General features: G+C 40.7%; 1 protein-coding gene across 4 annotated transcripts; it reads left to right on the forward strand.

The window, feature by feature from the left end:
• SCAF1 (SR-related CTD associated factor 1) lies at window positions 1-27,264 on the forward strand. Of its 4 annotated transcripts, none has more exons than XM_083377313.1 (12): window positions 74-164; window positions 617-688; window positions 3,555-3,715; window positions 10,389-10,455; window positions 12,735-12,862; window positions 13,681-13,799; window positions 17,502-17,614; window positions 19,006-22,224; window positions 23,418-23,500; window positions 25,317-25,601; window positions 26,264-26,392; window positions 26,512-27,264. In XM_083377313.1, exons 3-12 carry the CDS (start codon window positions 3,581-3,583, stop codon window positions 26,686-26,688), a joined length of 4,455 nt encoding a protein of 1,484 aa, XP_083233439.1. In that variant the 5' UTR covers window positions 74-164; window positions 617-688; window positions 3,555-3,580; the 3' UTR covers window positions 26,689-27,264. The 4 variants fall into 4 exon arrangements, with proteins under 4 accessions (XP_083233438.1, XP_083233439.1, XP_083233437.1 ...); XM_083377314.1 differs by having other exon boundaries at window positions 123-203; XM_083377312.1 differs by lacking the exon at window positions 617-688 and having other exon boundaries at window positions 1-164.
• The last annotated feature ends 443 nt before the right edge of the window (window positions 27,265-27,707 follow it).

Genomic DNA, 27,707 nt, shown 5'->3' on the forward strand with positions numbered 1-27,707 from the left:
GCCAATCGCAACTACACATCCCAGAATGCTCATCAGCATCTCTTGTCCCACCCTTCTCAGTCACCCTCCCTGCCGAAAGGCCGAAAGGAGTAAAATGGCTGCCACAGAGGCCGGGCCCGAACATTTTCGATGGCGATCGCCGCGCCTCCTGGTTTTGTGCTGAGGTGGGCGGGCGGAAGGGCCTAGTTTCCCGGTGGAGCCGGGTAATTACGGAAAGGGTTTGGGAGGCATTTTGGGAGAAAAACAGATATTATGATCGGAGTTGGGGGTGTAGAAAGCGCCATTGTAAGAAAAGGAGATATTAGGTGTACGCAATGCAGGAGCGAGCACTAAAAAGATGGGTATGGGTCATTTTGGGCTGACGCAAGAGAAGGTTGTGGGGCGAACCCGTTAGTTAAGATGGGGGAGGGGAAGAAAAGATTGGGGGAAAGTCAAGACCGATCAGAGATTTCACCTCGAAATGGAGGTAGGGCACATAGTAAGAGGGAGGGAAAGCACTTGGTGAGCTCCCTGACCCATAGGGTATCTCATTTGGCAGTGTGAAGAGGAAGCAGATAGTAAATTGAGTACGAGGTTGGTGTTGATGGTTTTGGGGACTTGCATATTTCTGGGACAGGTCCCATTGATCAGATCACCGTTTGCCTGGGAAGAAGAGGACATGGAAAGGAAGCATACCCTTACTTTTGTGGTATGTGATTGGTATGGAGGACAAGCTGAATTTGGGGTCTACTAGTCTGACGGAGGTGGGTGGATGTCTTAATGTCTCTTGAGGACCCAGAATGAGGTTTGATTGGGAGCAAGAATTGGTAACCCAGTAATCTCCATATTTATAAAAATTGTAATTTAAAAAATCTAGAGGAAACCAATTTGTGGTTGAATAACCTTTGACAGAATTCTTAGTATGGCATTTTGTCAGGGCAGTGATTGTGGTGAGAAGGGGATTAGGACACAATATGGCCACAGAAGAAGCAAATACTGAGCACAGAAAGCTGCCTTGCATAAATCATATTGTTCAGTTTGTATGATTTATTTTTAGCTGAGGTTTTCAGGTCCCCACAGCCTATGTATCGTTATTTTTCCTAGATAAGCATGAGATCTTTTGTATGAAAAATGTTATTATAGTTAAGATGTGTAATAATAACAAATTATATAACAGGTTGACATGAGATGCAGCTTTGGTCAAAGATACTTCTGATATCTCAGTGTTGCATTAGCACAGCACATTTAATAATGAAGTATCAAATTATTGATAACTAAAAACTTGACATGTTGAAACTGATTGGAAAGCCTAAAATGCTGATTAATATATAGTACTGTTAATAGGTGAAGGAGAGTCTTAGTAAATGGTTGGAATATCATGTCTTGAACAAGGTGAGAATGTTGGGATTCCAAATAAGCACTGAGTACAATGGGCAGATTTCTGTGTGGTCTTAACTTGAAATGCAGAAAGTGCAAAGTGGAGGGGCAAAATGTGGAAAGAGTAAAAGACAACCGGTCCACACAAACAAGCAAAGCCCCATCTGCGGGATGCAGTCAGCACACAAAACCATGCACCCCCTGGTCCACGGAAAAACCTCTCTCCACGGAACCAGTCCCTGGTGCCCAAAAGGTTGGGGACCTCTGCCTTGGAGGATCTTAAAGAAATACTACAGAGTAGTGCTGGAATGAATTTTTAGCAATGAAGTAACTGTTAATTAAGGAGTTGGATAATTGACTTGTTAGGTATATAAAATAAACATGGTTTGAAGCTTCTTACGTAGCTCTGTCATAGGATGAAAGGCTGGCAAATATCTACACATCTGCCAGATAATGGTTCGTTAAGCATAAAGAATTGAGAAATAAATCTGTTTGTAGCTAACATTTTTCCTCATTAAAGGTGAGAAAGTCAGGTGTTGAATATTTTCATAATTCAGAATTCAAGAAGAACCTTTTGCTCTCTTAGCTTTCAATGTTGAAGCTGTCCTCTCTCTACCAGTGATATCACAACTTCTTAGGCTTCATTCTCTTGACTTTCACAGGACTTTCAGGATATGCTGCTGTTTCTTGATGTTCATTTTTCTATAGGTATCTTTTTAAAAGAGAAATAGACCAAGCCTTGAGAAAACAATTGGGGAGAGGGATAAGCACATATTGGGAAGTTATGGGGAATTGCAAGATTTATAAAAATAGAGAAAATGCCTTTCATAAAAAAGTGGTATGGTAGAGGAAAATTTGATGGATGGATAGTTACAATAAGAAAGGATTAGTTGCTTCAGATACAGATATAGGAATGTGATAAATTAATCATTTAAGGGACCACGAGCACTGAAATTTAACTTCACTGTACATAAAAACATGCTTTTTCCCTTAATATATTTTATTTGATAATGGTCTGTTTAATCAATTGTGTTCTAGCAGCTTATCATGACATTATCATATTTAAGACAGTTGCTGTACATTGTACCAAGAATCTCCACTGAGATCCTATGTCAGTAGACTTATATATAAGACAATGAGTACTTTCGTTACTCATTATGGCAAGGGGACACAACTTATGTTATCTTAAGGCCACCAAAACTTTGCATGGAATAGTGAGGGCCATACTTCAAAAGTGGGTATTTGTTTTGGGATGGCAGTTCAGGAGTTTCTGTGGGTGAAATGGCCTTAAACGGGTACAATTTTTTAAGTTATTCATTTGCTCCCCCCCAGTCTAAAAAGGGCAAGGTTTTTTTGCCCCAGTCACTCTGGAGAACTGTGGGGCCACCAGCTGAATAATCGAAGGCCATCGTTTTTTTCATACGTAGCTGCTTTACAAAGCTAGAGCTTGTACATAAACAAGCAGGTAGTTTTTCTGCTTTGACTAAGTCTGTCTGGTTTAAAGTTGCCAACCTATGGATGTGTTTGATACTCTTTCCTAGTAATTTTCATCCACTTTGTTTGGCAAAAAATTGGCTCAGTGGGTTAGGACACTGAGCTTGTCGATCAGATGGTCGGCAGTTTGGCGGGTCAAATCCCGAGTGCCACGTAACAGAGTGAGCACCTGTTACTCGTCCCAGCTTCTGCCAACCTAGCAGTTCGAAAGCACGTAAAAATGCAAGTAGAAAAATAGGGACCACTACGGTGGGAAGGTAACAGCGTTCCGTGCGCCTTTGGCATCTAGTCATGCCAGCCACATGACCACGGAGACGTCCTTGGACAAGCGCTGGCTCTTCGGCTTTGAAAAGGAGATGAGCACCGGCCCCTAGAGTCGGAAACGACTAGCACGCATGTGCGGGGGAACCTTTACCTTTACCTTAATTAAGAATATACTTTTTTAAAAGGCAATAACTATAATTTCGTTCGCCTTATTGCTTTCATATTTATGAACAATCCAGATTCTGTTTTGAATGATGGATTTCAGGCAAGCTTTTGGGAAACTTCTGGCTTGAAGTTCAAATATCTGGTTTGAAGATCAAAGATCTAGGAGTAACTTGGGCAAAACTGGGTAGTGGCATTCCCTCAGTTCTATAAAAATAGAAGAGCTTATAATACCAGTACTTAAATCTGGAATCTCATTAATCTCTTGTTCCTCTCAGCTTCTAGGATTTGTACCGCTGCAGACATGGAAGAGAAGAATCAGCGCTCACCAGTCAGGGAGGGTTCTGCACATAGTGGTGAGAAGCCAGCCAGTGAACCTTCCCTCGATTCAGATTGGGACCAATCAGGCACCCTCTGTATTGGCCACGTTATCATTTTGGTAATAGCTGCTCTATTTATCAAGAGATTGTGGGATGGGGTGATGGATGGGGTGTTTCTTACTGGTGCAGCACAAAAACACACACACAGGGAAAGGGAACAAAAGAAACGGATTCATATAAGGGTAGTGCATAGAAAGTGATTTTGTTCAAAATTAATTTGCACTGCTGCTGGTACAGACAACGTGGTGTTCTTTATGTAGTCACAGGTCTTTCTTTTAAATTTTGCAATAAACATAACTATTCCTTGTACTCTTGATCTTAGTGTTATCTGGGTGTCTATAAACAACATTTATAAAATATTTCTTTGTAACATGCCAGTAAGGTATTCTAGCACAGGAAAAATAAGCAGTAAACTAGAAAATGCCATGGCAATTGGAAGCCATCACGTCTCCTTAGGATCTTAGAAAATCTAGGCATCGTCTTTCATTTTTTTCCACAAAATACTGTTCTGCATTTAAGAACTACTGAAAATTGAACTTGATAAGATGCTTTAGAAGCAGCTGGAGTTTTGTACCAGGAACCTTATTTTGTTCTTTTTAGCATTGCTATTGCAGCATTAGGAATACCCCAATAGTAATTTTTAAGCCTCCTAAAAATTAAAACGCAAACTTCAAGTTGCACAAAATAAGGGGGGGAGAACCTTATATTTCTTGAGTAAGATGACACTTCATTGCTGAATTGTATTGCAACAAAAGCAATAGTTAATATTAAATAGTTTTGTCACATGCAGCATCTAACGTACTGCTCAGATTATCAAAGATGGAACAAATCTAGAGTTACTCATTTAAAATCCATTGAAACAAATGGAATTTTCAATAAAAAATAAACTTGTTTGAAAAAAGGAAATGCAGTTTTGTTAGTCATGCTAACTGAACATTCATAGATTTCAGTTGGCTTGCTTTCTAAATTTGATTCAGTCTTGATCCAGGCGAACAGGTACGATATTTTCCTTTTTCTATTTTGTTACATTAAATAAAGGTGGGAAATAGCTAGAATTATAGAAATCTGAAAGCTAAAGCATAGCTGTATGTATAGATAGATGTGGTTGCTCTATGATTTTCTTTTCCTAAAAACAGCAGTTCAAAGTATTTAAAGCAAGAACAGAGCAGCAGGAGCTATCAAGGAGGCTTTCAGTTCTCAAAGTAATGTTATTTTTGACCATTTATTTTACTAAATGTGAGTGATACTGAACCTACTCAGTGTGATGGCTGCTTTTGTCCATGGTAAATTAAATAGTAATAAATAGGTCCTAAAATTTTAACAATTCTAAGTTTAATTTACAAGATGGCACGACCATTGAAGGGCATGCTGATAACTCAGATTTTAAATTTTTAAAAAGCTAATTTTCAAAAAAGAAATAATTAATGTGGCAGCCACTTTAATTCCAAAAGGAAACTATTCCATAGTGTTGCTGCCGTATCTGAGAAACATTATTGCTTAGTTTCACCTCACCATCAGTTAGATTTTCATTAGGTAATTTTAAATTGAATGCGTGATTACATCTGTAGAATACAAAATATTTTAATAAACAGTCTTCTAAGAATACTAACAATAGCTTAATAACAGTGTCATTTCCATTGCATCTTGTATCGCAGTGCTCATTCTTTGTCTAAGGTAGGTTAACTGGGAAGGATACCAATCATAATCATCCAGTGACTTGATGGTAATTCAAATTTCCCTTGCTTTATTTTCAGTTTTTGAACCAGCATGCATGCAGCAGAGTCTTGTGGAATGTTTTGTAATAATTAGATTCGTAGATTCTTAAATTTTTAAGTGATTTCATCACTGTATATATCCTATTGAAATACAGGTGAATAATTAAATGTACACTTCCCCAACGTAATTTTAAAACGCATAAATTTTGTGCTGTTTTCTTCACATTGAGTTTCAACTCCCAGCAACCCTTTGCCTGAATAGCTATCATTTTAAAAAAAGGACATATAGAGGGCAACATGCTGCCCATCTGTGCTTTGGAAGGATGCCTACTCCCGAGTATTATCATTTGAGTTTCTTTAATATAGTAGAAAGAGCTTTGTAGGCCCACTGGGGTCTATACTGAGTATACTGATAAATGTTTTGTCTTTAGTAATATATCTGCATTGTACCTAAAACATTCTGAATTTGGACTAAGTTCCAAAGAATTTGTGAAGCCCATATGGCTCTTCTGTCACCTTTGTAGTTATTTGTGTTCTGTAAACAGTTACTCTATTACTGATGGGACTTCCAAAGCAGCACAGAATGGGCCTTTCTTGATGCAGTGATAAATAACTATTTACCTTTTTATACTAATTTTTATTAACGTTTACAGATACAAAGATAAAAAAAACTAATGTAAACAAAAAATGGAGAGAAAAAAATAGTAAAAAAGAAAAATATATAAGAAATGACTTTCCCCCTTGTTCATGACTAGTACAACAATCTCAGTAATTTATCACCTCTAATTCTACTACAAAAGTTTAACCTTGATCATTAAACCAACTTAATATTCCTTTCTTTGTTTTTAACAATCTTGATTTTTAATTCCTCTAAACAGCATCCGAGAACTTTTATTTCCTTTCATTTTTTCTTTGTCTTTTCTCAGAAACGCCTTCAAAAGTGTAACATGTCTTTTTTGTAAAATCAAAATAAGAAAGTTATCCAAATCATTCTTCTGGTTTGCTCTTTATACATCCCTTTTAATTACTAAGATAGCTTGCTTCATTTGCAAATCCAGTGTAACATCTTTATGTCATATATTTGCTTTGAAACCATGCATTTTTCCCTTTTTTTCTTTATCCCAGCTCAAGTGTGTATTTTTGTATTTTTTAAAAAAATATAGCAACTGCCTTTTATGCAGGAAAAGAAATTTTGGAACAAAATCTCACTATATAGTGTGTTACCTGGTTATATATCTGTGCCGTGCTGTCACTTTCCCAATTTAAAGACTTCTATCAAATGATTAGTTTTCAGTGTTAGTTTAATTTTTTATGATCAAAAATTATTAGAACTAGAAATGGGCACCTGATTTTAACTCCATCTTAAAATGGAGCTTGTTTCCAGGTAACACATATATCTCTTTAGAAACAAGTCTTTCAGAGATGCATTCTCTCCAGATGTGGAGAGAATGCATCTCTGAAAGACTTGTTTCTAAAGAGATATATGTGTTACCTGGAAACAAGCTCCATTTTAAAAATGATCTTCTAACTAAACTTTTTAGAAACCTGTAATGAATGAAATGTGTCCATGTCGCAAGGTTTTTTAAGTACACCCAATGGGCTCAAAATACAAAAGAGCCAGTGAACACAGGCCCTAGTCAACACACACACACGGCATTCACAAGCTATTACTCTGCACCATTATTCCATTCTTCCCTACTGCTTTTACTACTCCAACTAGTATTCCTTGTAATACAGGTAGTGCTTGACTTACAACTATTCATTTAGTGACCATTTTAAATTACAGTGGCACTTATGACTGTTGCAACATCCCCATGGTCATGTGTTCAAAATTTGGAAGATTGGCAACTGGCTCATATATATGATGGCTGCAGTGTCCTGGAATCATGTGGTCTGACAAGCAAAGTCAATGAGGAAGTCATTTAACAACCATGTTACTAATTTAACACTGCAGTGATTCATTTAAGAACTGACAAGAAAAGTTTTTAAATGGGGCAAAACTCACTTAACAACTGTTTCACCTAGCAATGGAAATTTGGGGCTCATTTGTGGTTGAAGTCAAGGATTACTTGTACTGCTAGAGAAAATTCTTTCTACCTACTTTATTCATAAACAAACCTATCTCCCACATACCACCACACCAGCTTGTCCTTAGCACAATTTTTATAGCCAATTGTCCTGCTGGCTGGGGAGATGTCTTAAAGAGACAGGGTGAAAGCAACACAGGTGCCAGCTATTTTCTGGACAGCCTGCCGGCTCACGGTCCTCAAAGCAGCTTTCAGACTATCTTGGCATATTTTTTATTTTTTAATTTATTTTAATCCCATTTACCGTATTTTCCGGCGTATAAGACGACTGGGCGTATAAGACGACCCCCCAACTTTTTAGGTGATTTTCATGGTTTAAAAAGTTGTCTTATACTCCGGAAAATATGGTATATCCCGCCCTTCTCCGAAGACTCAGGGTGGCTTACAATCTAAGCACTAATCAAATGTGCTTAGCAATAGCCTAAGCAATAGCAATATGAAGACTCATGCTAAAAAGAATACCAAAAGGAACAGCTCTGCAGTCTTGAAGCAGTAGAGTAGATCAAATGGACTCAGACAATTTTGTGTCTAGATTAGGGATAAAGTTCAGTTCAAAGTTAATAGTATTAAGGAAGATTTTTTGCTGCAAGCGTCTTGGCTATTGGAATTCATTTTTTTGCTGAATGGAACATATGGACTAGATTAGAACATAGAACATAAACCATAGAATAACAGTTGGAAGGAACCCAGCAGGAGACCCTATATCATTTCAGACAAATACTGGCCTGGTGCCTCTTCTTAAAAGTCTTAAGTGATGGGATACCTACAATTTCTGAAGGCAAGATATTTCATTGGTTGATTGTTCTCACCATTAGGAAATTTCTCCTTACTTCTAGATTGTTTCTTGTCTTGCCTTCTGGTGCTTTGGAAAATAGGTTGACCCCCTCATCTTTGTGGCAGTTCCTCAGATATTGGAACACTGCTATCGTGTCTTTCCTTATCCTTTTTTTCACTAGACTAGACATGCCAATTCCCGCAACCATTCTTCAGATGTTTTAACCTCCAGCCCCCTAATCATCATTGTTTTTCTCTGCACTCTTTCTAGAGTCTTTTTATATTGTGATGACCAAAACTGAATGCATTATTCCAAGTGTGGTCATACTAAAGCTTTGTAAAGCAGTACTAATACTCATGTGATCTTGATTCTATGCTTCCAGTACTGCAGCCTAGGATTGCATTGGCTTTTTTGGCTGCTGCCGTATGCTGTTCGCTCATTTTTAAGCGATTGCCAAAATCCTTTTACGGTTACTGGTATTGAGCCAATTTTTACCTAGTCTGTACCCAGACAATTGGTTTTTCTTGTCTAAGTGTAAAACTTTACTTTTCTCTACATTGAATTTCACTTAGTTAGATAGGGTCCAGCATTCAAGTCTGTCAAGATCTATCTGGATCTTGAGCCTATCTTTTGGGGTGTTGGCTATTCCTGCCAGCTTAATGTCGTCTGCAAATTTGATGAGTTACCCTTTTATTCCCTCATCTAGATTGTTTTTGAAGATATTGAAGAGTACTGGGCCTAAAATGGAACCTTGGGGTACCCCACTGCTTACTTCCCTCCATGAGGATGTAGTTCCGTTAAGGACTACACGTTGAATACGGTTTGTCAGCCAGTTACAAGTCCATCTGGTGGTGGTGCTGTCTATCCCACATTTTTCTAGCTTACCAAGAAGTAGGTTGTGGTCTACTTTGTCAAATGCCTTACTTGAAATCTAAGTATACTATGTCCACAGCATTTCACTGAACCACTAATTTAGTCACTTTGAAATAAGATTTGTTTGGCATGATCTGTTTTTGACAAACCCATGTTGGCTTCTGGTTATAACTTTGTTTGCTTCTAGGTGTTTGAAGATTTGTTGCTTGATTATCTTTTCTAAAATCTTCCCAGGTATTGATGTCAGGCTGATTGGTCTATAGTTTCCTGGATCTTTTTTTTTCTTTTCTTTTTTGAAGATGGGTATCACATCAGCTGTTTTCCATTTCTGTTCAGTTGTAAAAGATCCAAGACTGATTGAAGATAAACTAAAAAAGAAAATTTTGGATTAGCCTTAGTTGCCTGAGCAAAGTTCCTATCACCTGTAACCAGATGAATGTTAATTTACAAGTCTGACTTTAATACAAATAGTCCTTGACTTACAATATTTGTTTAGTGACTATTCAAAGTTACAACTGCACTAAAAAAAGTGACCTAGGATTGGTTTTTACATGACCGTTGCAGCATCCCCATGTTCACACGATCAAAATTTGGACATTTGGCAACTGGCATGTATTTATGACAGTTGAACTATCCCAGAGTCATGGGATCACCATTTGTATCCTTTATGGCTTGCCCATGACAAGCAAAGTTAATTGGAAAAGCCAGACTCTCTTTAACAATAGCATGATTCACTGAACAGCTGTAGCGATTCACTTAACAATCATGGCAAAATGATTGTAAAATTGGCCAAAACTCACTTAACAACTGTCTAGCTTAGCAAGGGAAATTTTGAGTTAAATTGTGGTTGTAAGTCAGGGACTTACCGTAGAAGAATTTAACCATTTGTTTTTTATAACTCATAGTAGATTGTGTTTTTATGATGTTCCATTTCTTACATATATGTAAATTGTTATGATGTTCCATTCCTTATAATATATATGTAAATTTCAGTTCTGGTAGTTTCTTACAATACAATAGCTGATGTTTGTTTTATAATTGTGTAAAAAGAACCTTAGGAATGAAAATGAGATTACTTGCTTATACCTTTTATTTATTTTGTGTGGTGGTTGTATAAGATGCGTGCCCCTTTCAGCACTTGGCTCTCACACAGTTCTTCCTTGTAGTGGTGTTCAGTAATCACTATAACAATATGTTGGTTATATTTAATTGAACTTTTGGCAATTGCCACATTTGATGTTTCACAGTAGCTGATAACTGTCTGTGTCTCCTGTCTTCACAGAAAGCTTTGCAGCAGGCTGTGGGCAGTGGCTTAGCAGGGGAACTGAAAGATCCGGCTAGTGAGAAAGGTACTAGAAGCCAGGATTGCAGGGTAGTATCGGCATCCGAGTTGTCTACCTACATCATTAGACTATCAGTAGAAGGCCATAGCGTTAGAGCTGTATCTGACATAAATTGTCAGCCCCTAGAAGGAAGTGCTTGTTGTATGCAGCCCACAGTCACTTATTTGTGAGATGAGCAATTATATAAATCAGTTTAATAATTCAATCTTTAAAATTAGATTTTTTCCCCCTCAATTACCACATTATCCTAGATCAGGGCTTTTCAATCTTGTTCACCCATTGTATCACTTTTAGGATATGGCAACATCCGAGTACCACCAGTCGCCTAGCAAGGTGTCAAAAACTTGATGACCAAAAAAAAGGAAAAAAGTGATGGAAGTACAGGTAGTCCTCAACTTACAATAGTTCGCTTAGTGACAGTTCGAAGTTACAATGGCACTGAAAAAAGTGCCCCCCAAGCCACGGCCGAGCAAGATACCTGCCTGCCTGCCTGCCTGGTGGCGCTCTTCCTCCTGTCTGAGGTTTTCATTGTTGTGAGCATTTCTGTTGAGGATTGGCAGCGGGGGTGGAGGGTGTTTGGTTTTTATCCCCTCCCTTCTGGGTGGTTGCAGCAGGTTTTGGTCACTTCACATGACCGTGGGACACTGTGACCATCATAAATACGAATCAGTTGCCAAGCATCTGAATGTAAATCGCAAGACCCTGGAGATGCTGCAACGTTCCAGCTGATCGGCGCTTCTTCTGGGCTCAGCAGAAGTACCAGGATCAGCGCCGAGCTCCAGCTGGAGCCTGGCACTGATCCTGGCGCTTCTGCTGAGCCCTGACAGCCCTGCAGCTCCAGACATCTCTCGCTCAGGCTTGTGCGGTGCTGCCACTGGTTCAGCTCATTCCCCTCCCCTGCTACCACTTTTCTAGGATGGCCGCATACCACCTGCAAGGTGCCAACATACCACAGGTGCTACCCGTACAACTGGTTGAAAAGTCCTGTCCTAAATATTCAAAAATTTAAAAAATTGTTTGATTTGTATCTGCATTTCTCAGTTTTTTCAGAATGCTTTCATCATGCCTCCCAAATCCAAAACAATCAAAATAGCAAATGTAGAATGCAGAACTGTGGTCCTCCAAATTTGCTAGATTTCAGTTCTTAGCATTTTTATCAAGCATGGCCATTTATGAAGAATGTGGATACAGATGCGTCTCTGGTGTAAAGGTGGATAATTTCTTTGAATGAAAGCCAATATATGAAGGCTTCAAGAAAAAACATACCTGGCGGAGAGAGATGGGCTACCATCAGCAACTCTGTATAGGTAGTCCTTGACTTACAACCATTTGTTTAATGACCCTTTGAATTTATAATGACACTAAAACCAGTGACTTATTGTTTTCACACTGTTGCAGCAGCTCCATGGTCACATGATAAAAATTTGGACACTTTCAACTGGCATGTATTTATGACTATTGCAGGGTCCCGGAGTCATGTGGTCACCTTTTGCAACTTTCTGACAAGTAAAACCAACGGGGAAGCCAGATTCACTTAAGAGCTCTACCTTGAAAGGTCATAAAGTGGGGCAAAACTCAACAACTCTCTTGCTCAGGAACAGAAATTTTGTGGTCATAAGTTGAGGACTACCTGCAATCGTTTTTATAACTTTCCCAACATGCTCAAAGCATTCCCATCTGCCACATTACCATTCTTACATAAAACAGATACTACTTTCTCTTTATAACAGATGACAAATAGAGATAATGTCTTATTTCAGGCCATTCAAGCAAATTTGTGACTGTCCATGGATTTGGGGGTCTCATACTTTTAATAGTAATTTAAAGGTCACTGAAAAATTAGGCATAACTAATTGCTGTTAAGCCATCTTGGTTCTTTTTTAAAAAATGCACAAAACCAAAAGGAAGATGCTTGTGTATATCTGAAACCCGCTGATTCATAGATTATGCAACACCAGCCTCCATTGATATTCTTAATATGCAGGCACCATTTATAATTATATATTATATGACAGTTGTATGATGACATACTGTAGTCCAGCAGTCCTCCACCTTTCCAGTTCTGCAGACTGGCAGCAGCGGTGGTGGCAAAAGGGGGGGGGGCAGGGGATGGTTTTGTGCACATGTATGCCACTTGCACAAATGGAGCTTCCCACACTTGCCTGCTGCTTGTGCCGCCTGGTTGCAAACAGGCTGCAGATCAGTAACTGTCTGCAGATCAAGGGTTGGGGACCTCTGCTCTAGTTGGTTATAAAATGTACACATTTTTTTGTTTTCATTTTCAGATGCAGAATGTAAGTGCACAAGTCAAAATAAATGGTGTTGGAATTCTAGAACTGAAGGTTTTGGAGGAAACTGGCTGGGAGCTGGGGATTCCGCCTTGGCCTATGATAGAAATGGTCCAATGGGTGAGGTATGTTGCAATCTCATATGATTATTCATATTATAACGTAGAAAATATTGGCGAACCAAAAATATCTAATTGAAGAGCTTTACAAGTATCAGTCATTGCACAGGAATCCTTGATTTGAGTATAGGTATCCTTGACAAACAACCATTTGTTTAACAACCGTTCAAAATTATGATGGTGCTGAAATTATAAAACGTATAACTAATCTTCGGATCAACCCCGTGATTTTGTGATCAAAATTTGAACACTTGCCCACCAACATAAATTCATGATGGTTGCAGTGTCCTGGAATCACATGATCGCCATTTGTGACTTTCCCAGGAGGCTTCCAGCAAGCATATCATTCACTTAATGACCATGGTGATTTACTTAATGATTGCAATAAAAAGTTACAGTACCCATGCAACTTAATAAACTGTGTCATTTGGTGACAGATGCTCCAGTGCCAGTTGTGGTTGTAAGTCAAGGAATACCTGTATAGGCACTTCCATCCAAGTTTCATTTTCCGAATCACTGAATAGTGCACTTGTTATCTTTGGGCGGAAGGCTTCATTGTATAGCATATGGAGATGTTCTATGGTGAAATGATTTTTTTCATATTCACTTTTTTTTCACCATAGAGGATATAGGGCAGGCATATCAAACTGCCGGTCTGCAGGCCGGATGCATCATGCCAGAACCGTGCCTACCCTATTGCCGGCAATGGGGGAAAAGTCGCAATACATCTCACGATGTCATGTGACATTGTGAGTTTGACATGCCTGATATAGGGGGTTCTGGTTTATTTTTGTTGCTGATGATGCCAATTTCCATTCTTTCAGGTTTTTCAGACTCCTTCCTCTGGTATAATGCCTGGCTTGGCTGGAATATTGAATTATCTAGACTGGCCATATCATATGCCCCAAGAAGTCGAGAGCTCCATAGATGCCCAGGCGGTTTAGTAAGTGAGAATCTTCTCAAGCTGCATTCTTGCAGGAAATGAAGTGCAGGATGCTACCGAAATTATCATATGAATATTCATTAACAGCTTGGAAATTAATCTGCTTTAAGAAACTCCAATAAACTGCCTGGAGGGCTGTGGTACCATTTAGAGGGCTATGGCTGATCATTAGTTTAAAAATGTAATGAATTAAACATTGTTATAATGGACCCATCTCCCCCCACCTCCCGACAAATGGACTGGAATTCCCATTATCTCAGCCTGCAGGTCCTATCTGTCTCATCTATCTGTCTCCCATTATGGGAGTTACAGTCAGTAGGCTGTGATAGAATAACAATGCTTACCAAATAAATTCAGAAATGTGTGTTATATGAGTCAGGGCCATTTTAGAATTATTCTTGTATGGATAAAAGTAATATTGAAGAGGTGAAATGGCAACCCTGACAGCCTTCTAGAGACCCTTATAGATCTGGCTCATCTATATTCTGGACTGAAGTGCTTACAGCTTCTGCTGGGCGCATGATGTTTGTTTTATGCCATCTGTTAAGGGTTTATGTGGGTTGTAATTTTAAATAACTCCTTGTTTTGCAATATGCCTAGACTCAGCCTGGAGTCAGGTAGTGCCTAAATAAAACAAATAAATAATAAATTGATCTTGATACCAATACATGATTTTCTGCATTGGCAATTATAGTTTGAATGGAACACAGGACTGTACCTGGTATATTGTACAGGTAGTCCTCAAGATAGGACTGGTCACTTAATAGCAGTTCAAATTTATGACAGACTTCCCAAAACCTACATATAATCTCCTTTTGAAGTTACAACTGCTGCAGTGCCCCCATAGTCATTTGCCTTACGACTGATTGATTCCACCCACCTCTCTCCCCCCCCCCATTCCGCCCTATTGAGAACCTCACAGCGACTAGGCCTATTCCCCATGCCTCCTGGAAGCAGTTGACATTTTTAGAGTGCTGACAATTCCTAGCAGAAAGGGTGGCTGCTTTTAAAGCTTTTTGTCCTGATCAGCTGCTTGTTGGGAGGCTGCAAATCTCTTTTGAGTAGGCTTGGATGAACCAGCTGCCTGCAAAGGCAACAGTTTCAGGAGGAGCTTCCCAAAATCAGTCCCTCTCCTAGAAACCCACATTTCTTCAGTAAAGAAAACAGAAAAAAAAGCTGGGGGACAGCCTTGTTGATCTTTCTTCCCCCTCCCCCCCATCAGGTACTGAAATTAAACACTATTTCTACCCTCCAATCTCTGCCCTCCAATCTGTAAATTAGTTAGCTTGATGAATGATAACACATGTAGCAAATGGCCAGCTGCTGCAGGAGGTGAGTCCTTGAAAAGCTGTCTCCTGCTTATCTGGCTACCTTTAGAAGGGAACTAGAACTCCTCTAAAGCAGGAGGCAGGTGTTGTGCTCTAGCTGCTGAATTGGACACTGAAAGCAAAGTAAGTAACTTACAGATTTTGTTATCCTCTTTCCAGACATACAGTAAATTCAGCAAATTCGGTGGTTAAAAAGGGGTTGTGACTGATTGGGGAGAGACCCAGTTCACAAGTGTGGTTTCATTGCCCAAATACAGAGCTTGTTTGAAAGCCTTTCTGGCTTTGGAACGTGATGTTGGGCTCTTCCCCACTATTGGGCTGATTTTAACCTTGCAAAGTTTTTGCTGCTTGTCTGCCTCCTTTATGGACCCAGCTACCCCCCCCCCAATAAAAAAATAAGGTACCCTCTACCCAGCTTAACAGTCTGCATGTTTGTTTAATGGGGGCATCAGGGAGAGCAGAGAACGGGGTTGTTAATCAAGACTATCTCACTTAACAGCTACCCCCTATAATGGACAGACTTTATTTTAGTTGTAATTGAAGACTACCTGTACTATGATCTTAGGAATTTCAACCAAAGTTAAAAACTCATTGAAGCACTTCCTAGATATGCCCTGAGATGCATAACCAATGTTATTCTTCAGATGTACTATACTATTTAAAAGTCATTTATGAAAGTTGCTCAAAATTTAATGCCTTCCACATGGCAAATTTCAGAATTTCTGACTATTGGCTAGTCTGGCAATTGCTATGAGAATTACAGCTTGAAACATCTGGGTTGTTTCTCTTCCCTTCTAGGTGTTGATTCTGATTAGGTTAAGAACCTGGGTGTTAGGTTCTGATATGGAAGATTTAATATCTTTTTAAAATCTGGGTTTGCAGAGTGGGCATCCTAGTCACTGAAAGGGAAAAATACTTTAGACAACTGCTTTTGAAAAGAACACAGCTGGAGATGTTGATTTGCTGGATCGACTGCCATGTTATGATGGAAAGTAATTTAGGTTGCAATTGCTTGCTTGCAGTTGGTTTTTATGACCACAGTCTTTATAAATCACTGTTAAATGATTTGTGTAGCTGATACAACACCAGTTAGAAGAAAAGCCAAGAGAAACTGGTTAGAAAATCTGTGATCAGGACCATCTTACAGATTTGTTTTTAATTTTTATCTGTTTGTATCATTCCTGAATTATTTTTACAAGTAGCTCAAGACAGTGAACATATCTAACACTTCTTCCTTCAGTTTTCCCTACAACAACAACCTTGTGAGGTGAGTTGGGCTGAGGGAGGCTGACTGGCCCAAGGTTACACAGATTGCTTTCATGGTTAAGGCAGGAATAGAATTCATGGTTTCCTCACTTTTAGCCTAGTGTCTTAACCAGTAGAGCAAACTGTCTCTCACTAGTTAGAGTACACTGTTCTTTGTAATCTGTTCTTGTTTGGTAGTAGCAGCAACATGGTCTAAAACAGTGTTTTTAAAAGTTGGCATCTTTAAAATGTGTGGGTTTCCACTCCCATGTTTTCCAGGGAATTTTGGGAATGGGAAGTCCACACATCTTATTTTTGAAAAACACTGATTTAAAGGGAGAGTAATAATTACAAGTCCTGATATACAGATCTGGATTTAAATTTCACAAGATGCTCAGGGAAACACAAGGAAGCTGAAAGACTGACATAAATCTGCATTGCCTTATACTTTGTTGGTGAAGTTCTGATTCTGCCATCTGTTAACTTCAGATGCTCATTGTTTCTTCACTCTAGCAGCTTCATTGCCTCTTGCTTTCTTGGATCTGAAGAAGCCACAGATTCCAGCTAGTTATTATATCCAACTATGTCTTACTTAGGAGAAATGTTCCAGGATGCTGTTGGCTGCAAATCCTAATCCTGAAGGCAGAAGTAATGGAGGAAGGAGATAGTTGTTAAGTACACGAAATCAAAATATCTGATTTGGCCTGTAGAGATCAATGATGATGTAGCTGTAAATTGATCCAGCTAATAAAATTTACAAAATGCTGCTCTTGGTAACTTTATGCAGAGTAATGCATAAGTTCCTATTTCAAACTTGGCATTACACTAAGGCTACTGTGTGTGCTAGGATTTTATGTTATAAAGGGTTTCTACCTTTTGAAATTTTTAAGGATTAAAGGCTAGAAAACAGTTCAAGCTCCACCCTTAGCCATGAAAATCAGCTGGGTGACTGGGCCAGTCACTCTCAGCCCACACCACACAACAGGGTTGTTGTGGAGAAAATAGGAAGAGAAAGGTATGTTACATATGTTATGGCCTTGAGTTGTTTGTAAAAATAATAAAGTGGGGTACAAATCTCTCTGAAAGGACAAATAGACGGAATATCCTAATTTTCTTTATTTCTCAACAGCGGGGATGAAGATATAGAAGAAGTGGAGCTGGTGGCTGAAGTGCGACTGGAGGACATTGGTGCTCTGTCAGGCATCTCCAGAAGAAACCTGTCCTGGAGGAGGCAGAAGGCTGGTGTGTGGGTGTGCTTGTGTATGCATATGCAAATGAAGATAGAAATACAGATAGCTCTTGACTTACCTCTGGTTGCTTACCGACCATTCAAAGTTACAACAGACTTCTCAGGAGTACATATGATGCCGTTCCAAAGTTCTCATAACCATTCTCATCCCCTGTCATGTGGCTGCATTTTGGGTGCTTAGCAGTCAGCCTGTATTTTTGGTCATTTGCAGTGTCCTGTTGTCACATTTCCTTATTTTACAACATTAACCTGATAATTCCAGTTTTTGGGTAAACTAGCCCATAGCAAACCATTGGCTCATTTTATGACCCTTTGCTTTACCACTATAGCAGTTGCTTAATGACTGCAAAAAAAAAAAAGTAAAAGTGGATGTTGACCAGCTTTATGATTATTGTGATGAGTACGCTTTGTTTTGGTTAAAAGTCACAGACTACCTGTATGGGCAAAAAAGAAAGGGAGAAATCTTCAAGCCTTGTGTTCCCTTGTGTTCAACAGATCTGGAGTCAACAATTTTATATTATGGTCAGGGAAACTGGGTTGGCAAGCCTAGCAGTGAGATACAAAATGTGTTACTTTTTCGGTCCCTTTCTCCAGTTCTGAATTGTGTATGTTTTCATATAAGAAGCTAAATTTTCAAATACAGGAAATCCTCAACTTACACCCACAATTGAGCCAAAATTTCCATTGCTAAGCAAGTCCACTGTTAAGTGAGTCCTGCCCCATTTTACAATCTTTATTATACAAGTTAAGTGAATCACTGCAGTTGTTCGGTTGTTAAATGAATCTGGCTTCCGTATTAACTCTGCTTGTCAGAGGGTCGCAAAAGTGATCACATAATCCTGGGACACTGCAGCTGTCATAAATACATGCCAGATATCAAACATCTTAATTTTGATTATGTGAACACGGGGATGCTGCAATGGTAAAGGTGAAAAATGGTCATAAGTCACATATTTAGTTTTGTAAATTCAAATGGTCACTAAATGAATAAGTCAAGGACTAACTGTATATTTAGCCCAGATTTTTATTTTTTTACATGGGAAATCTTCCAAAAATACACAAGAGATGTTCTGACCCTGGTCCCTCTACTTTCCCTGCCTGCCAGCCTAGAATCTGAAACATCTGGTGAGAGGCTCTGCAGTAACACTAAGTCCTATTGCTGCTTAATCCAAGAATTAGTTTGTCAGAAATTTAGATTTAGGCTGTCATGTTTAGGAGCAGCTTGTTTAATGGACTAATAGAACACCTTCACCAATGTGGTGCCTTTTAGTACTGTTAGACTTACTAATGTTTAAGAAACAAGTTATAAGAGTTTCTCTTATAATACAGATTTCTTTTTAAAATGAATTTGGTGTGTTTCTGATAACTTCATTTGCTTTTACAGCTTGCCTTGGATCATCTGCCCCCTGCTGGAGAGGAAGCAGAGCCTCCCAAATTGGTCACCCCTCTGTTTCAGAGCAACCCTATGTTCTAGACCCACATAGAATTCTCCCTGTGCATAGAACAGACAGGGCTACTTGGACTTCTGATTTAGAAAGAAGCGAGGTTTTGCAGTCCCCTAAAGCAGACAGGACTTCTTCACCCTGTTTGGCCATGACTTTGGGAATTGGCATGGGAGTTTCCACTGGGGGACAACAACGTCCACAAAGTGCTGCTGGTCGAGAGTCTGAATCTCAGCAACGGTCCCAGCCACCACCTGGTAGCTCCCTGGATAAGGCTGATTCCAGCACCTCTTCTTCATCCTCTTGCTCTTCATCCTCTTCTTCCATGTCCTGCCATCAAGGGCTGCCTGGTGAAGATGGTGGTTCCTCAAATCCGTGCCCCCCCATTCATTCCCCAGACTTAGATATTTATGATCCTTTCCACCCTACGGATGAAGATAATCTCAATGGTGATTTTGGCTTTGGGGATTCTCCCCATAAAGAAGCAGAGGGTGGGCGGCACGACCAGAAATACGATCCCTTTGATCCCACAGGCTCCAACCCCAGCTCCTCTATTAGTACCCCTTCACCGGAGGAGGAAGAGGAGGAGGAGGAGGATGTAGATGATGACCATGACCAGCAGCCCCCAGATATGTCACATAGCATCAGTCGCATTTCAGAAACATTGGCTGGAATCTATGATGAAAACAGCTTGAGCCAAGATTTCCCAAGCTCAGAGAAAGGGCAAGAAGATTCAGAACCAGAAACAGAACCTAGCAGAGGCTATGCGACTGAGGCAACATGCCCTACTGAGACTTCTGAGGGCAAAGGGCTTCCTGGTGCTGATTCCACCCTGCCAGAGGAGCTACCCTCAGATCAGGGAGACTCTAAAACTCCAGAACCATGTCGCCGGGTTTTTGTTGTTGACTTGGCTCCCAAAGGGCGCCTGGATGCTGAAGCCAAGACCCCACTGGAAGGGAAGGTCTCCTTAGAGGTAGTGACCGTTGGAAATGCTAAGCTGAGAGGTGGAGAGAAAATGTCAAAAGCAGGTGGACATCCTCGGGCTGGGCGCAGATCATCAGTGGAATGGGATGGAAGTGGTGGCGGTGAATCAGAAATTGAAGAAGGTGAGATTGTCCAGCCAGAGGATGAGCGGTATAGTCCCATTCGATTGTTTCGAAGTAGATGCCGGCCAGCTGAGCCACGAACTCTCCGGGTAGTGGAAGGAGATGATTTTCTATCATTGCATGCAGACTCTGATGAGGAAGGAGCTTTACAGATTGATTTTAATGAAAACCAGCCAGATCCTCGTTGGAAAGGTGTGGATTTGAGACGGAAAATCCTAACCCAGCGGCGAGAACGCTATCAAGCTCCATCACCTCTGCCTCCTCCACCACCTCCACCTGCCCCCAAACGCCCTGCCTCCAAAGCTCACTCTGGTTCTAGTTCTGGTTCATGTAAAAAATCAAAAAGAGAACGCAAAAGATCAAGAGAATGCAAGGCATCGAAAACCAAGGAGACCTATGGCTCTTCCTGGAACCCAAAGAAGAAATCAAAATCACGCTCAAAATCCAAAGAGCGTCGACATTCACACCACAGGACCTCGAGGTCCCGCTCACACCACCGAACGTCTCGCTCCTGGTCCCCTTCAATTAGCACCAGCCTGTCTGCTGTTGGATCTTCACATACTTCAGCTGAGCGGCACAAAAGCCGGCGATCTAAGTCAAAGGAGAAACGCCGTGGCCATCGTTCTCGGTCACGTAGCAGCAGCCGTGCTCATCGCAGTAGGCACAAAGACAAGCATCGTGGGGAAGGTGGCAGAAAAAAGAAGAAGCGCTCTCAGTCTCGCTCACGTGAGAAGCATCTCTCCCATCGGTTATCTAAAGACAAAGAGCGAGAGGTCCACCTTTTGGAGGAACCCAAGCCTGAAAAGGCCTTGACAGAACGACGGAGAGATGCGAGAACTGTGGTGCCACCTTCAATCCAGGATCTCAATGACAATGATCTCTTCACTATCAAAAGGACCATTACTGTCAACCAGCAGGAGAAAATGGAGGCACTTTTGGAGACACCAGAGAGTGCTAAGAGAGAGGTGCTTTATGATTCTGAGGGCATGAGCTTTGATGCTTGCTTTTCCGATCGTGAGCCTGCTGAAGAATCCAAATCTAATGCAATGCGGCTAAATACTAAGGAGGATGCAGTTCCATCACGTAAAGATAAAAGGCCTGAGGAGGATACCAAACAAAAGATAAGCAAGGAAAAGGAACGCAAGAGACCCTATCTAGAGGACCGCCCAGCTGCCCGTGAGAAATACAAAAAAAAGCTGAAGGAGGGGCCTCCTAGTTCCGAGCAGCAAGAATTACCCAAGATAGAAAAAAAACCCAGAACTGACAGAGACAAAACAGGGAAAAAGATGAAAGCTGGAAGTCACAAAGAGAGTAGCAAGCTGGGATCAGGTCGGAAAGTGAAGCTCCAGTCCAAGGTAGCTGTATTGATCCGGGAAGGGGTGAGTAGCACAACATCAGTAAAAGAAATGGGTTCTATTGGTGTAAAGTTCAGCAGAGACAAGGAGAGCCGCTCACCATTCCTCAAATCAGAGGAGAAGGTGTTAATGGTTGGGGCACCAGCAGCAGGCCAAGGTGAAATGACTGATGTCAAAGAACAAGGCTTCAAGCCCAAAAAAGTCAAAGGGCTAAAAGCCAAAATGGGGGTGAAGAAACTGAAGGGCATCAAGCAAAAGGGTGCCTCAGAGCCCAAGAAAAAGAAGAAACTCAAAGTGAAGACTGGGCTGAAGAAATCCAAAGCTGATAGTTGCAGCCAGGGTGCAATCAGCCCTTTGAGGGTGAAGGAGGAGCCTTCATGGTCTGGTTCAGAAAAATCAGGGGGCACAGCCAAGCCACCAAGTCCTCAACCGTTGGCCCCAGGCCAGGAACTCACACCTGATTCCCAGACAGTGGACAGCAGCTGTAAGACACCTGATGTCTCCTTCCTTCCTGAGGATCCCCCTGTTGAGCAGCCCAGGGTGCCAGTTGATGAACCAGAAGCAGACAGCTTGTCTGAACCCAAAGAGGAACAGCCACTGCAGCAGCCACCCCATCCTCCCCGTAGTTTGCCCCAACCCCCTGCTCCTATGTCATGGAATCTGCAGGGGGGGGTGGACTGCACTAGTGGTGTATTGGCATGTAGGTATCATCGTGGTGGTGTGTATGTTGTGTATGTGTTGGGGGAGATTCTGTTATGTGGGGGTTTGGGTGGAGGGGGATCCCAGTTTATTGCAGGTAAGGTTATAGTGTGATTCTACAAATCTCAGACCAAGTAAAGTGTTCCAAAAATAACATTCCTTTTTTTTAAAAGGGGAGTTTTATATTGTGGGTTTATTTGGATTTCAGCTGATTGATAAAATTCAGTCCAGGCTTGGGTATTGGTTGCTTTTGATTCTGACCAAGTGTTTTTTGCTATCTGGAAAATCCCTGAAATATAAGCTTAGGAATCTGCACTGGGAATCCAGTTGTCAAGATGAATTACAAGTTAAGGAGAAAGTTACTAAGTACTTCTTTCTTCTTACCTTCTTTATAACACTTCAGTATTGAGTGCCTTTTTCGGAATGTAGTTTTGACAATGTAGAAATGGTGGGTGCAGAGCTCCCCGTGATAGAAACTGAACTAAGAAATAGTTGGTTTTTGTTTGCAGAATAGCGTGATCATTATTAAGGTATAAATCTTTGTGAAGTATGATATTCAGAGGATCTCCCAGTATCCTTAATGATATTCTTGAAACCTGCTGGATGAGATTGACAGGCTGCCATGCTGGGAAGAGGGTGGCTAATAGGGATATACAGCACTTTGAATGCAAACATGCTTCACAGAGGATGTGAACATTGACAGCTCAGTTGTGGGCACCTTTTCCTGGGCTTGCATGTTGTTTGCGTAATTCCTCCTCTTCCCCCAAACATATGAGAATTAAGGAAGCCCACCCATGCCTGTTCCAAAGCAACTTTCTTGCCTGCTGTTGATATCTCTTTAATTCAGGCGAGTATTCTCTTAGGATCATGCTGCTAACATGATTTTATGAAAAGATACATATTTTTAAAAAGAAAAAAATCATATGCTGATAAATGTGGTTACAATCTTATCCAATGACAAGTCTTGCAATCTTGCTTTCCAAGCTGAGGATAGGGCAAATTAAAGCATACAGTCTGAGATGTGGTATTTGTGGCAATGGGCTATAAACAAATATAAATAAAATAATAAATGTCCTGCCATGGCTGTAATTTGTATTTCAAAATGTAGTCTGAGATGGGGCATAGGCACTTAATTATCTGCTTTCCACTTCCATGCTTGGGAACCTTTGTCTAAGACTCTTGTGTTTTACTTAGTGACTGCCCTGCTCTTCAAGATGGAAGAGGCCAATCTTGCAAGCCGGGCAAAAGCCCAGGAACTCATTCAAGCAACCAATCAGGTAATCACAAATTCTGAGGTTTGCATTATTGACTATGAATGGCCTGGTTGCAAAGTGTATTCACAGCAGCTAGCAGGGTTGGTTTGTTTTGGGTTTTTTTTTTGGTTCTCTACTCTCAAATTCCTGAAAGATCAGGCTCCTGCGGTGGTTTCCCTTCAAATTTTGATAAGGTTTCTAGAACATATGTACCATTTTGTAATAATATGGTGCTAATTGTTGGAGGTTTCATCAGAAATTGCTGTGCTAGAAACCTTTACAAAAACGGATGTGAGATTCTCAAGGATGTGTGAATTCATCTTGACACAGACAAGGCTGGCACAATGGGGGGCGTGGAGGGGAGAGGGAGAGGGGAGGCAGCTTCAAAGCCCAGCATGCTGTGTATTGCATTTCCCTGTACAAGCAAACCTGCTGTCTGACACCAAGGTTGGCACCCTGAGAACAGAGAACATCTGGTTACCTTATCTTATGTTTAATGCTTTTTTTTCTGGTTCTCATGGCTGCAGGGACAAGTTTAGAAACCTGTGGGTGTATCTTTCCCTTAAAGCTTACACGAAATAGGCCTTGGCATTGATCCACTGCTGAGGGATCAGCTTTTATCTAGAATAACAATTTCCCCACACTTCCTAATTGGCCACATAATGATCTCTATGGCTTCACGTGTTTTCTGAAACTTAAAGAGAAAAACATTTATGTAATTTGAAAAAAAAACCTTCTTTTGAAACCAATATACATGCAAAAGTCGGATTAATAAATTATTTTAAAATATAATAAATACACTATTGAAATGGTTTTCCATAGCTTGGTGGCTTCTAGGTATGTTGAATTCCAACTCCTATTATTAGTCTTGCAAACCAGTCTTTTTGCACGATACTGACTGGACAAGGTTGTTGTCAGATACTTTTTTACTTTGAACTAAAAGAATACCCTTCTTTTCCAGATAAAAACATGAAGCACTATGGTAAATGTAAATTGCAGAAATTCTCCTTGTAATTATATGGCATTCTGGAACTGTTTCAGAATTAAACTCTCCTTAATAGTTCTCAACAGAAGTTATAAAATATACATTTCTTTTCCCTTTCCTTTGAAATCAGATTTATGGTCAGAATTTGATACTAACAAATACACATACATGGAAAGAAGGAAAGGACTCCTTTCGAATTTTATTCTGCTAGCTGTCAAACGCTCATCTCCGTTTTGAGGCCTTTGAGCCAGGGTTGTCCAAAAACGTTTCTGTGGCCATGTGGCCAGCATGACATCACAGAATGCTGTTAACCTTGCCCACCCGTGTGAAAACTCTCTACTTGCATTTACATGCTTTTGAACTTCTAGATGGGCAGGAGCATAAGTACATGGATGTTGGAGGAATTTTCAACATGAAGGATTCCATGTTAAGAGTTAGATTTATTAAACAACCTGAAAGCATATTATCAGGATGAGGATAGAGCATCTAGAATCCTCCACCATTGACCATATTAGCAGCTGCTAGGATTTGCACCAGCAACATTTGGAAGATTGCTGGTTCTCCCTTCCTTTCCCCCAGCTATAACTTCAAAATAAATGTCAACTCGTTGTGCCCAATGGGATCTTGCACACCCAGAGAAGGGAGCTCACAGGTTATGGTGACTTTCCTGTATATAGCATTTACCTGCTAGTTTCAATGAGATCATATTATGAGATTATAATATTCTGCTCTACATTATGAAAAATTGAAAATATGAAATACGTTACAGTAATTGTGCAGCACGCCAAGAATTTTATTTGTCTTAATACCAAGCCAAGCCATTTTAACCATGTTTTGTTTACTCTCTTATTCCAGATCTTGACCCACACCAAGCCCTCAGCTTCCTTAGCTCCTCCTCAGCCACCGGCACCACCCACTCATCCGCCTGCGTCACACCTAGCTGTCCCACCCATGTCCTACCACTTGCAAGGATCAATGCCTCTAGGAGGTTGTGGTTCAACTCCTAGCACTCCTACAGGGGGATTGCCAGGAACTTTGAGCCAGGCTTCAGCAGGTCCTCCTTCTGCTGGCATTTTTGCTTCTTCCTCTGGCACAGATTTGGGCAGCACCAGTTCTGAAGGACGCGGAGACAGCGATAAGGTAAAAGTCTTTGGAATGAGACACCGATCTTTTCACACTCACTATGCAGATCAGTTAAGAACTCTCATCTCTGTCCATGTCTAGACTGGGGGAAAATGGACAGCAGAGCAGTGATTGCTCTGTTGCTAGAATCTGCTGTAGCAGAGGTGCACAATGTGAGCCTTCAGGGCAACATGTCTCTCCAACTTCCCTCATAGGCTTGCTTGCAACTTCCAGAATCCTGAAAAGGATTCTCAGGTGATTAAAGGGAAAAAGTATTAAATACATGGACATTAATTATGAATGCTTTAGTTTTCAATTAAATGTGAATTAAATTTAGTTTTTGTCCATGTTTCCTCCAAGCCTCATCCGTTTTTTTCTCTAGAACCTACTACACTTAGCCCGAGAAAAGTAATGCATCCCTGCACTTGATACAGGAACCACTGACTCTGCTGCAAGATCTCTCTTTGGGATCATAATCACATTGCAAAACTATATGTGAAAGAGGTCAGACGATTGCCAGACTTTGGGCTTGGAGCAAAGAAAGCCAGAGCTCTGTTTTCTAGCTGGTCAACTTTGGAATCTTGCTACTGGGGACTGACAAGCTTTCGTGCTTTGCTGTCACATTACCTTATTTCTCTTGTACTGACTTCCTTCAACTGCCTTGCCTGTGTTCCCTGCAGTACCTGAAAAAACTTCACACCCAAGAGCGAGCGGTGGAGGAAGTCAAGCTAGCCATCAAGCCCTATTACCAGAAAAAGGAGATCACCAAGGAAGAATACAAGGACATCCTGCGCAAAGCTGTCCACAAGGTAAAGCAGTTGGCATGATAGAGGAAGGAAACGAGCAAAAATGTGACAGCAGGGAGGACAGAGTATTATGGAAATCACTGTCTTTTCTTTCTCCTTCTTCTCCCTCCGCTCCCTTTTAGATCTGCCACAGCAAGAGTGGTGAAATCAACCCTGTCAAGGTGAATAACTTAGTGAAGGCCTATGTCCAGAGGTACAAGTACTTTCGAAAACATGGACGGAAGATGGATGAAGAGCAGAGGCCTCCCAAGGAAATGGGGGGACCGGACAAATCTGGCTTGCCCATGCCCCCGCTCTGATCTCCTCTGAAGGAAAAAATAATAATAATCACAGCAGCCCTTCTTTGTGCAAATTGGCTTGGCTGAGCTCCCCAGCCCTTTCCCTATCACTGTGTGGGGAAAGTGGAAAGGGAGTTGGAGCAATACCTTTTGTTTTGGAGGGGTGGCATTTGTAGAGTACAGTTCTTGTGCATCTGCTACCTGCCCTGGAAATCTTTCCCTTGCCTTTCCTTAATACTTTCACAGATTTGGCCACAAGACTGACTTGTGTTTTGCTCTGTAAATACCGATGGCAGAGAATGGGGCTAATTTTAATTTTCATCACTCTCAAGCACCCATGATACCTATGGGTGGATGTTATTCCTCTGACACGCCTAGTTTTTACTCATTTAGCATGTTTTTGATTTGATGGTGTTATCTTTGCCCTCTCTCGTCAATGGTCATGAAATGGCAGCACCATGGTTGACGTACAGATGGCAGTTTCCTGTCATCCTGGACAGGCAAACACCCCTTATTTTCTGCTTCCAATTGTAAGTTTGTCTGTCATACTCTTTCCCACCCTGTTTATCTTCATAAAACTGCATTTAGCCATCTAAACTGGGCATTGTCTCCGTGATCTTTTTGCAATGTGATTTATATCGCTTTCTTTCCCAGGCAAGTGGATTGCATTTGTAATTATCATTATGAGTGTGTTTTTTTCTCTTCAAATTATGCCTGTTTGATGGCTACTGAGTAGACACTAACCTCTTTGCAGGTTGCAAAGAAGGACTTGGCATGCTTTTAAAGCTTTAAGTGCCACCATGCTATTTCATGTAAAATTTCAAACTTCAATTTTTCTTAGGCTTAAAAGTGCCAAAAATCTCATGTAGTGTTACATGACAATAGAGTGGGTTTCTGAGGGATTTTAATTTAAACAATTTGGCACAGACATACAGTGAAACCTCAACATAGATCTCCATTTTACCATTTATAGAGACAGATTAGATTTCTGTTGAGACGTCAACCCAAAACAACAGATTAAGTCCAGGGCACCCAAAATT

This window comes from Vipera ursinii (assembly GCF_947247035.1).
Source record: "Vipera ursinii genome assembly, chromosome: Z".
NCBI classification, from domain to species: domain Eukaryota; kingdom Metazoa; phylum Chordata; class Lepidosauria; order Squamata; family Viperidae; genus Vipera; species Vipera ursinii.